The 12,500-nt window shown below is 43.8% G+C and overlaps 1 protein-coding gene across 1 annotated transcript in view; it reads left to right on the top strand.

Moving 5' to 3' along the window:
* Positions 1-10,011, top strand: part of LOC310783488 (G protein-coupled receptor kinase 5-like) — a 42,525-nt gene extending 32,514 nt beyond the window's left edge. The window contains exons 6-16 of the mRNA XM_083644354.1: positions 1-64; positions 1,489-1,552; positions 1,651-1,791; positions 1,902-2,092; positions 2,328-2,365; positions 2,611-2,700; positions 2,787-2,995; positions 3,390-3,527; positions 5,751-5,888; positions 8,489-8,620; positions 8,872-10,011. The exon at positions 1-64 is cut by the window's left edge and continues 29 nt beyond it. Coding sequence (XP_083500480.1) covers positions 1-64; positions 1,489-1,552; positions 1,651-1,791; positions 1,902-2,092; positions 2,328-2,365; positions 2,611-2,700; positions 2,787-2,995; positions 3,390-3,527; positions 5,751-5,888; positions 8,489-8,620; positions 8,872-8,955 — 1,289 coding nt within the window. The 3' untranslated portion in view covers positions 8,956-10,011. The remainder of the gene's footprint in view (positions 65-1,488; positions 1,553-1,650; positions 1,792-1,901; positions 2,093-2,327; positions 2,366-2,610; positions 2,701-2,786; positions 2,996-3,389; positions 3,528-5,750; positions 5,889-8,488; positions 8,621-8,871) is intronic.
* The last annotated feature ends 2,489 nt before the right edge of the window (positions 10,012-12,500 follow it).

The following is a 12,500-nucleotide window of genomic DNA, read 5'->3' as shown; positions in this document are numbered from 1 at the left end:
CATTCTCTGACTACCAGAACAGCATGTACTTTGACCGCTTCCTGCAGTGGAAGATGCTGGAGAGGTCGGTTGGACCATGTTTCATATCCTCCACCCATGTAGATTCAACTTAGTCCCAGTTTAATACATTATTTTCAGTAGAGATGTGCATTTCTTAATCCAGGCAAGCAGACCCTTGATGGGTCTGGTCATGAAAATGAATAGGTGTGTAAAAGAATTGCCTTTAACTACATTCAAAAGTAATATTGACTGTTTTTACTTTTGAGGGTTTCCTCTATTATGCATTTGTTTTTTGTTTAAGTGGGTTTTGATACATTTTCAAACTGCAGTGGGATTTTATTTATTTATTCAGTAACATATTAAAATATGTAATTAGAAGTGCGCTTGGGGAGTGCAGACCTCCTCCAAGGTAGCCACTCCCCCTACCTACCTACCCAACTCTCTCTGACCTTTGGCCGCTTTTCCCTAGCCCCGCCCCTTTACTGACCACGCCCCTCACACCACCTACATACACCTAGCCACTCCCCCTACCCACCCCTCGAATCCCGACTCAATACGACCTTCCCAGAACCGTATAATAGAAGAGTTGTGACATCTCCATTCACTCCAATGCACCATGTAAGGTTCTGGATTAAGCAGCGCTGTCGAGTTGCAAATGGACCATTTGTGATGTACTTTGAAAGGGTCAGACGTTTAAAGAATCCAATTGTATATTATCAGTTTTATTTTATGCATTCAAATGTAGCGCGAGCCTCCTTCCTGTCTATTCGTTGGCTACATGAGTCACACATTTTGGACCTCCGCTGGCGCCACTCTCTTACTATATTGCTCTGGACCTTCCTATCCCTAGTAACAGCTCCTTTTCCCTAGCCCCGCCCCCTTCCTTGCCCCGCCCCGGATCGGATCTGCGCCAAAATTGAATGGGTTCTTTCCCCATGATACACCCTTCCACCAAGTTTCATGAAAATCAGCCCAGTAGTTTTTCCGTAATCCTGCTAACAAACAAATAAACAAGCAAACAAACAGACGGCACCGAAAACATAACCTCCTTGGCAGAGGTAATAACTTAATTATAAGTTATTTCTACTCATATTATTTCACCTATTTTAAAAACAGAACGATTCACAAATATGATCCAAAAATCCCATTCACAAAAATGGATCTGAATAGTCAGAGTCCAAAAGCACTGAAATGATCACAATACTTGAGACGACTACTGTAATAATAATAACTCCACAAAGCAAAACATTGTAAATAGAGCATATAGTCTAGGCAGTATTCATGTATACAGCTGGCTTTCAGAACAGCCTTGATTGCCTGAAAGCGTTTGTTTCCATGTCTGGAAAGTGTAATTGTCTACTAGAGGCCCAACCCTCTGCACAGGAAACTGACTCATGATGCTATTGACTTCTTCACTTAATCTCTTTTCCCCAATCAATACTAATATGAGTCTATTAATGGATTTTTGCTGTGTCTGTGTTCTGTCAGGCAACCCATCACTAAAGACACATTCAGACAGTACCGAGTGCTGGGGAAGGGCGGGTTCGGAGAGGTAAGAGATGCACTTTTTGATTGATTGTTGCTGATGATGATGCGTGCATGCATCGTTGCATCGCTGATATGTTGTGTTTTCACCTGTTCCCCTCTCAGGTGTGTGCCTGCCAGGTTAGAGCCACCGGGAAGATGTACGCCTGCAAGAAGCTGGAGAAGAAGAGGATCAAGAAGAGGAAAGGAGAGTCGATGGCACTCAACGAGAAACAGATTTTAGAGAAAGTCAACAGCAGATTTGTTGTGAGTGAGCATAAAAGGATGTCCACTCTTCTGTCCTATTTGTCAAAACCTCCACAACACTAAGGTCTAAGCACTGAACACCACTTCTCTTCTGCTGTCTCTCCCTGTAGGTGAGCTTAGCGTACGCGTACGAGACCAAAGACGCTCTGTGTCTGGTGCTGACCATCATGAACGGTGGAGACCTGAAGTTTCACATCTACAACATGGGCACGCCGGGCTTCGACAAAGACAGGGTCCAGTTTTATGCTGCTCAAATCTGCTGCGGCCTTGCGGATCTGCACAGAGAATGCATCGTCTACAGGTAGCACAGCTAGACGGGTGGATTGCGTTGTGATAACAGTCAGTTCCATTCAAAGCAAGATCTTTCCAATATGGCCGCAATTTCCACCCGGGAAATACTATTTTGGGGGCAACTTTGTGTAGAATTGACATCAATCATTGTGTTTTGCATTTTAGTGCTTGTTTAGATCAATGCAGATAATCTCTTATATTGATGCAGTGTTGCTGTTTTTTGACTCATGCTGTGTTATCTTTAGGGATTTGAAACCAGAGAACATCCTATTAGATGACAACGGTGAGTCCTAAAAGCTGTTTCATTATGTCAATGTCTTGCTTGGCTTGGATTCCTGATGATTGCATTGTACAGCAGCATTCCTGCTCTGCTGCCGATAGACATTAAACTAATACTACATACTGCAACTTTATTCTAGATACATGTATAAAGTAAAAAGAAAAACGTGCACAAAAACGTGGTTTTGAGATCAGATAAACATGTCAAATACAGTGCTGTTCTCCACTGACTTCTGCCAACTGCTGCAGGACACATACGTATTTCTGACCTGGGACTGGCCATCAAAGTGCCTGAAGGAGAGCCCATCAGAGGCAGGGTGGGGACAGTTGGCTACATGGGTAAGAAAGAACACAACAGACATTAGTATTTTGCATGTGTACATTTAGCAGGATTGAGCAATCCTTGACCTCCCCGTCCCCTCCAGCTCCAGAAGTGATCAACAACGAGAAGTATGGGATGAGTCCCGACTGGTGGGGGCTGGGCTGCCTCGTTTACGAGATGACCGTCGGGCGATCGCCCTTCCGTGCGCGCAAAGAACGAGTGAAACGGGAGGAGGTGGAGAAGAGGGTGCAGGAGGAAGAGGAGGAGTACAGCGACAAGTTTACAGAGGACACTAAGGCCTTCTGTAGGATGGTAAGGACTGACTCATGGATGGATGCTTGTATGGATAGATCAGCGGTTCCCAACCTTTTTCCAACTCATGGCCCACTTGAAAATCTCAAAAATGTTTGTGGCCCACATCCGACCGTAAACAGTACAGACGCCAAAAAATTCGTTCTCAGAACACTTTTTATTTCAGGGATAAAAGGAGCTGTCCATCAGCACCACACAGAAACCAGACACTAAAAGTGGGGGTCTGTCTGTAACAGGCTAATTAACTAATAATTGAGTACAAAGATCATCATGTTTTGCAAATGATTTGGCGGCCCCACTTGCAATACCTTCACGGCCCACAGGTTGGGAATGGCTGGGATAGATGAATGAATAAGTGAATGCTTCGTCCCCTTGTCTCTCCTTACCCCTCCAGCTGTTGACCAAAGACCCTAAGCAGAGGCTGGGGTGCCAGGCAGAGGGAGCAGCGGGTGTGAAGGCCAACTCCTTCTTCAAAAACATCAACTTCAAGAGGTTGGAGGCTGGCATACTGGAGCCTTCCTTTGTGCCTGATGTGAGTACAGTACTTGATAAGACACACTGCATGCTGCAATCAACTTTAGTCCCAAAGTGGCCATTTTGAATTTACATCACTAGGCATCTCGCGTGCTATGCGCGCTCGATTCCTAGGCTCGCCCTCTGTGCGGCCTCGCCCGCCCTGCAGCTCGCATACGCAGTTCGGCCGCTGCGCGACCTCGCCCACAGCTCAGCTGCTGCGTGGCCTCACCTGCTCTATTGGCGCACGCGCACAGGTGTGCGTGTTGCTCACAAAATGTCAGTGCCCTTAAGTTTACATGCACGTGGGTGTGTGTGTGTGCCCCTTAAGTTTACATCAGTTCATATGACATCATCAGTGATGTCATAAGATGATTTTGCTCTTATGACATCACTGATGACATCAGTCTTATGACCAGTGTTGGGACAGTAAGTTACAGTAACTACGTTACTTTTCCGGTAACGAGTGCTGTAACTAATTACTTTGTCAAAATCAGTAACGCAGTTACAGTTATTGCGATTTAAACAGGCTCGTTACTCGTTACTTCACTTTTTTTTAAGTCGAACTGCACCGACATTTGCGCGTGAGCCCCTTAATCACTGTGAGTATTTCCAGGTAAAACGATTCTGTGCGGGACCTACAGCAGCGAGGGTAGAGAGGAAAATGCCTGGAGTCTGACGGCGGTCTGATGAGGAAGTAATCGTGCGGCACTTCTATACTTTCTAATGTTACTGGACCAAATTCTGATAGTGAAACGGGTCATTTTGCGCGAGCTGTGTTGTTTACGGTAGCGGTGTTCACTTCACACCGCTCGGGCAGCTCGGCGAGTCAGCAGCATGGAGCCCTCTCCTCCTCGCTCCTTGCTTCTCTCCCAGGCTGTCAGTCACCAGTGCCCTGCACCAGGCAAGCAAAGCACTCGTCTCTCACTCACAGATTCCCCTCGCGTTGGAGGGTGTTCACGGTGTGTTTTGCGTTGTTTGGTCATGAAATGGAAAAAAAAATGCCTGCAAGTCTGCTGCCTTTTGGAGATGAACTGCTATTAAAGGCAGCCGTGACGAGCGGCTGCTTTGGGGCTCTGCTCTGTCCCTATCTGCAGCGCTGGGCTCTGCTGCTCACTGTCACTCCACTGTTACAAAGGGTAACCACAGTGTTCAGCCAGGATATTATAGACTACTACTGATACAGTTGTTAATTATACACTGCCAAAAGTGTACTGGCTACTTTTTGAAGGCTTGTTTTGAAGGCAACAATAAATATGCCTCAATGCCTAAATGTTGTGTTTTCTTGTTCCACTACTTTTTGTCGTAGTGATAATGGGTACAATGGTCAAATTTGGCAGTTGTCTTGTCCCACACTGTGCTACAGCAACCCCAAAATAATGTGTGCATTAATAAGAGAATTGAGAGTTAAAAAAAAGTAACTCAAAAGTTATTTTCCTAGTAACTAGTTACCTGGAAAGTAATGAGTAACTTAAAGTAACGAAGTTACTTTTCAGAGCAGTAACTAGTAACTGTAACTAAGTTACTAATTTAAAGTAACTTGCCCAACACTGCTTATGACATTATCAGTGATGTCACAATGCCTCCTATCATCAGTGGGACAAAAATTGAAACAAACAAACAAACAAACAGAGATTGCCCTAAGCGCCTTTTATATATATATATATACGGTAGATAGATAAATAGATAGATAGATAGATAGATAGATAGATAGATAGATAGATAGATAGATAGATAGATAGATAGATAGATAGATAGATAGATAGATGGGGAAATGCACATCATACAAATAGTGAGAATTGGACAAACATTAATCGTTTGATTTCTCACTGAAAACCGTATTAGAAATTAACGGATCTCAAGAATCCAGAGGTAAAATATTTGGCCCACTACAACCTAGGTAGCTTTGTAAGTAGCTAACTACTGTAGCTACTAAGTTAGCTAACTTTCCTTTTTCCGTACATTTGCTTCTTTGATGTGGTTCGTCTCTGTGGTCTGCCCTTGTTTTCATTGACTATGCCAAATCTTCTAGGTAGTCTCTCACTCAAAATGTGACGTAAGTTCAAAATGGCCGTCGTGGGAACAAGTTCAATGATTGTTTTTGTTTTGTAGATCATTTGTTGCATTGTATTAGTTGTTAAGAGTATCAGTCCATGATCTTATTAAATGACTACATAATAAACCTCTCTCCTGTTGTTTTTCCTCTCCCCTCCTGTTGCTTCTGTGGTCATCCCTCTCTCAGCCGCGGGCCGTGTACTGTAAGGATGTTCTGGACATAGAGCAGTTCTCCACAGTAAAGGGAGTAAATTTGGACCAAACTGACAATGACTTCTACTCCAAGTTTTCAACAGGCAGCGTTTCCATCCCATGGCAGAATGAGGTAAGTGTGCGCTTAATTTGACATTTTAAATGCTCACTGCAGTTTGTGCAACTGCTGGAAGAAGTCACTTAATGATGCCAAAGTTGACCAAATCTCTCTTCTCTTCTCTTCTCTTCTCTTCTCTTCTCTTCTCTTCTCTTCTCTTCTCTTCTCTTCTCTTCTCTTCTCTTCACTTCTCTTCTCTCCTCTCCTCTCCTCTCCTCTCCTCTTCTCTTCTCTTCTCTTCTCTTCTCTTCTCTTCTCTTCTCTTCTCTCCTCTCCTCTCCTCTTCTCTTCTCTTCTCTTCTCTTCTCTCATCCCTTCTCTTCTATCTTCTCTTCTCTTTTCTCCTCTTCTCTCATCTCTCCTCTCCTCTCTTCTCTTCTCTTCTCTTCTCTCTGTTCTATTCTATTGTATTTGATTATCTTCTCTTTAGTTAGGTTGCTTTTTATTGACCTTTCCTCTGCCTTTAACTGCATACAGCCCCACATTCTTGCATGCAGAAAGAGCAACTTTATGGATTTTAACACTGTAAGCTGGCTAATTAGCTTTTTAACTGACCGCTCACAGAGGGTGAGAGTAAATGGCTTTCTCTCTAACGTTCTTAAGTCTTTCAGCGGTTCACCACAAGGGTGTGTTCTCTGCCCGTACACTGTGTGTGATTGTGTGAGCCATCATGTTTTAAGGCAGATCTTTAAATTCGCAGATGACTCTGTTATAGTAGTCCGGTTGATATGTGAAAACAATCGTTCACTTTTTCATAAAAGCATAAAACTTGGTACACTTGTACAGTTTGTGGTTCTGAACATTTTCAGATATGGAACCTTCACAAAAACACCTTGTGGTTGCCATGGCGACCATTTTACTTTGATTTAGTCAGGGCACCGGGGTTACACCCCTACTCATGCAATAAGTACCGATGGGATCTTTATTGACCACAGAGAGTCAGGAACTTGGTTTAACATCTCCGAAAGATGGTGCTCACTCTCTGTCTCTGCCCTGGGTCTCTGTCTCTGCCCTGGGTCTCTGTCTCTGCCCTGGGTCTGTGTCTCTGCCCTGGGTCTCTGTCTCTGCCCTGGGTCTGTGTCTGTGTCTCTGCCCTGGGTCTCTGTCTCTGCCCTGGGTCTCTGTCTCTGCCCTGGGTCTCTGTCTCTGCCCTGGGGGCATTGGGGATGGGGATATTATTCATGCGATCAGAGGCAAGAGCACCTCCTACTGGTCCGCCAACAGCACTTCCAGTACCAGATGCATGGTCTCACATCCAAGGACCGCCACAGCCAAAGCTGCTTAACACAGGAGCCACTTGTGCTGGCTACAGACAAAGCAAAATAGTGTTGAATGTCAACTAATGTCAACTAGAAAGCTGTTGAAATATTACAAATACTGTAGACTCTCTGTAGGTGGACTATCGAATACAAAATAAAGTGTTACCCAGGCATGGTATTATGAAGTCTATCCTAAGTTCTCAGATACTGTGACTTCCTTCTCACAATGTTACTGAATTCACCACCATTAACTATTCACCTGAACAGTTTATGATGTGTATGGGATCACTGTAATCCTTGAATGTGAAAACATAGGGGTAGACATTACCTTTTCTGTGTTATCATGTTTGGTTCAGGAGATATGATGCAAAATACATAATTTGGTTATGGTGGAAAGTGAAATGGTCACCATGGCAACTCCATATCTGAAAATGTTCAGAACCCCAAACTGTACAAGTCTACCAAGTTTCATGTTTTTTTTTTTTTTTAAGTTAACATTTCACCTCGAAATTTGGCACATCACATGGACTACCGGTAATTGTAATTCTTCTCACAATGTCATGAATTCACCATTAACTATTCACCCGAACAGTTCCGTTATGGTGCAAATTAAAATGCTCACCATGGCAACCACAAGGCGTTTTTGCGATGGCTCCATATCTGAAAATGTTCAGAACCCCAAAGTGTACCAGGTTTCATGCTTTTATGAAAAAGTGAACGATTGCCCCAAATTTGGCACACATCACCTGGACTAATAGTGAGTCTTCTCGAAAATGATGAGACTGTTCATGGTTTTGTACAGTGGTGTCACAATTCCTTTCTCAAGGAATTACCTTTGCGTTTATTTGCTGCTTTGGGAACCTAAACTTGACAAATAAGAACATGCTAAAGACAATTGTCAGGATGAGCTCCAAAATCACAGGCTTTGACCTGAATGACCTCTGTCTTGTCTATAAGGAGAGGGTCCTTAGGAAAGCTCAGGGTGTCCTTCAGGACCCTCAACACCCTCTTTACTCTGAGTTTTCCCTCCTTCCCTCTGGGCGCAGAGGTATACATGTAGGATGCCTAGCTGCGGCAGGAACAGATACAGCCACTCTTTTGTCTCAGAGGCTATTCGATTTTTGAATTGTTGAATTGAATTCTATTGAAATTGTACAAATTGTATGCCCTCTATATGTGTTTTAAGACCTACCATATGGTTATTCATGTCATTTTAACCGTTTTGTGTTTTTTTACCGTATGTTTTTAAATGTCCATTGTTATGCTGCAAAATTAATTGCCTCAGTGGGGATAAAGACTACTCTACTCTACTCTGCTCTGCTCTACTCTATTGTACTCTACTCTATTCTACTGTAGATGATAGAGACTGAGTGCTTCAGTGATTTGAACGTGTTTGGGCCTCAAGGGACGAGACCACCAGATCTGGACTGGAACCAGCCGCCTGAACCGCCCAGACGCAGCCTGCTGGACAGGATCTTTAGGCGGCATGTAAGAGTGCACACACACAAGGGCGAAATTTCCATAGAAACTGGTGCCCCCCCCCCCCCCCCCCCCCCCCCTTGTCAAAATCCATATTTTGACCCCAACCCTCACCCCCCAAATCTTTCACTGCAGAAATCGGGAACATGGGGGGGATGTATGGCTTTCCTAGGTATATTGACAATAAGGGGGTTTCTGAGCAATTTTCAGAACAAAATTGGTCACACACACCTCACACAACTTCTCTCTCTCTTCTCTAGCACCCAGAGGTGTCCATCGCCCACAGTCGTGTGCAGTCTTCCAGTGTGAACTCTGTGGACTCCATGTCCAACTCTGCCCCCTAGTGGCACAGTGACAGTGTGGAGCCACATACACACAAAGGGAAGGAGCTCCGAGGGCTTCCCCACTGCTGATTGGTTTACAGTCGGGCCTGAGCAGCGGCCGGAGACAGCCCGTCTAAGCCCAATGGTCGACCCAGGGGGGGACGATGATGACCAACACCATGCCCTGAGACCCTGCCTGGGCATCTGTAGAGGAATGCTCAGAGTTGCAGAGACGTTTGGAAACATTCAGACAAACCTTACTCACCCTCAGGATTGCTGGACTATAGAACAGAGCCACTGTCGTTCATGAAACAGAAAAGAAAACAAGCTAATTAATATTCAGGGGATCCACTGTATAAGAAAGACCACCACAAGGAATAGAAGATGGGGTCATGGTGGATTTTTATTTTTTTATTTTATCCCAACCCCCAAAATAAGGACGTCCTTCTTCGCTCATTCTCAATCTCTTTTCTTTTTGGCCAATCTATTATCTGTTATCTCTGTCTCTCCACCTGTACCCCCCCTCACTCACAATGTGTCGCCCCCTCTACAATAGAGCTGGGTATTGGTTCAAATTTCAAGAATCGATTCGATTCCGATTCACAAGGTTGCGAATCGATTAATTTCGATTCGATTCGATTCGATTCAATTCCGATTCGATCGATTTCAATATGTTTCAAAATGTTTTTTGATCTGTACCCTGAATTACATGTCCAGTTATGTAACACAGGGGTTCCCAACCAGCCAAGTAGATACACGGGGAAAAAAGTTGCAGACCTGTTGTCAATTTTAATGGTTTTAGTTACACATATATTTACTCACCAGGTGGTGACAAAGGGTAAATAACAGCCTTTTCATTTGTCAATAAAGACACTTTCACAATTATGCACAGTGATTTGATTTCAGCCTATATCATTTCTAAAAGTAGATATTAATGATCAGACATTTCCATTCATGTAGCCATTTGTTTTTGTTTCAACTACAAACATAAATAAACGTCAACTTGAAACTATGTTTCAACTACCACACACAGCATAATATTTTAACCTGTGTATAAAAAAAAAAAAAAAAAAAGAATTAATAAAAAAAAAATCGATCTCTGGACATATGAATCGATAATCGAGGATTAAAATAAAAATCGATTAAAAATCGGAGAATCGATTTTTTGAACCCAGCCCTACTCTACAACCTTCACTCTCTCTTGTGCTGCCTCTCTTTTTCCCTACCTCCCATACCTCAGATCACTCATAAACATTCAGAATTGATAACGTCACCTCAACAACCTCAACACACAATGTACATTGCCTTGCATATACTCAGGCCAAAGATTACGGTTTAGTTATCCGATACTGTTGTCACGTTGATTTGTTGGTTTTGAAGGTTTTTTGGCATCATTTTAGAACCACCAAGGATCAGAATGTGGGTTTGCCTGATCCATTTTATATACAATCTCTAAATATGAGCCTGCAGACATATCATATTGCTTAAAGCACACATACGCAGACACAAACACACACAGAGTGGTGAGAATTGTGTTGTGTTTTCATTGCATGGACAAGTGTAATTATGGACAGTTGTATCCCTTTGCTTCTGCATACCTCATTCCACTGATGCTACCATCATATACCGTACAACACCAACGAGAACCCCTCTCCCTTGGTTTACAGTGTCACTTTATATTTGAGAATATGTGGACTTTGGAAACCTAATTGATATGCTGTACAGAAATCCTTTTTTGTTTGTTCGTTTTTTCTTGTTTTTCTTTTTCTTTTTCTGCACAGTCCCCGTGGAGTGGAACACATGCACTCAGCTGACTTAAAAGTTGCACAATAGAAAATAATGTCATGCTGTTTCTTCACCAAACGACAATGTTTTTACAGTGCAGATGTTTTACCTCTTATACCATTAAGGCACATTATTGTATTGAATCTCTTGTCACACGCACCGCTCTTTTTCTACAGTTTAGCTGCAACTGACGTTCTTGCACCCCCCATGCTTTTTCCATTATACAAAATATTGCTGCATAGCCATTGTTGTCTGGTCTCCATATATATATATATATATATATATATATTTTTTTACATTTTGCCCCCTTGAATTTACTGTGTTACATGTGCTCCAAAATGCCTCACCAATCAAAAGGGTCTTCCTGTTGTCCTCCCCAACCCACCTATCATCTAAAGACACAGGGATGGCTAGATGGAAGATTTCTGTTATTGGAATAACGCTTTTTTATATGAGTTCATTCATTCACATCAAAAGAGGCGAGAAAGATGCCAAGATCCCCGCAGCAGCACCACACAAAGAAGTGGCCTTCTTACAGTAGCACAGCCAATCAAAAGGAAGGAAGAGCTCCCTCTCTTCTGCTTGTTTAAGAATGTGATATTTTCCTATGTGAGGGAATGATAACAGTCATTTAATCGTGCTTATACCAATCTGACTCATGCAAGCCTGTCTTTTCTTCTGTGTACTTGATACGGGGGGAGGGGGAGGGGGGTGGTGTCTGAATCAGAATGAAGTGCCTCCTTGTTAGCATGATCCCAGACAAATGCCCCACACAGATATCAGCACTTGTTTATCCTCTGATTGTCATGCTCCGTTTAATCTGGGAACAAGTCAACACAAACGTGCAAACCACGCAGTGAACAAGTCAACACAAACGTGCACCGCACGCAGTGAACAAGTCAACACAAACGTACACCACGCAGTGAACAAGTCAACACAAACGTGCACCCCACGCAGTGAACAAGTCAACACAAACGTACACCCCACGCAGTGAACGAGTCAACACAAACGTGCACCCCACGCAGTGAACAAGTCAACACAAACGTGCACCCCACGCAGTGAACGAGTCAACACAAACGTGCACCCCACGCAGTGAACAACTCAAGTCAACACAAACGTACACCCCACGCAGTGAACGAGTCAACACAAACGTACACACCACGCAGTGAACAAGTCAACACAAACGTACACCCCACACAGTGAACAAGTCAACACAAACGTGCACACCACACAGTGAACGAGTGAACACAAACGTACACACCACGCAGTGAACGAGTCAACACAAACGTACACCCCACGCAGTGAACGAGTCAACACAAACGTGCACCCCACGCAGTGAACGAGTCAACACAAACGTGCACACCACGCAGTGAACGAGTCAACACAAACGTGCACACCACGCAGTGAACGAGTCAACACAAACGTGCACACCACACAGTGAGCGAGTCAACACAAACGTGCACACCACGCAGTGAACGAGTCAACACAAACGTACACACCACGCAGTGAACGAGTCAACACAAACGTGCACCCCACGCAGTGAACAACTCAAGTCAACACAAACGTACACCCCACGCAGTGAGCGAGTCAACACAAACGTACACACCACACAGTGAACGAGTCAACACAAACGTGCACACCACACAGTGAACGAGTCAACACAAACGTACACACCACACAGTGAACGAGTCAACACAAACGTACACACCACACAGTGAACAACTCAAGTCAACACAAACGTACACCCCACGCAGTGAACAAGTCAACACAAACGTGCACAC

Source organism: Poromitra crassiceps (assembly GCF_964638095.1).
Source record: "Poromitra crassiceps genome assembly, chromosome: 10".
NCBI lineage: Eukaryota > Metazoa > Chordata > Actinopteri > Beryciformes > Melamphaidae > Poromitra > Poromitra crassiceps.
The sequence above is the reverse complement of the archived record's forward strand: the minus strand, read 5'-3'. Positions and strand labels throughout refer to the sequence as shown.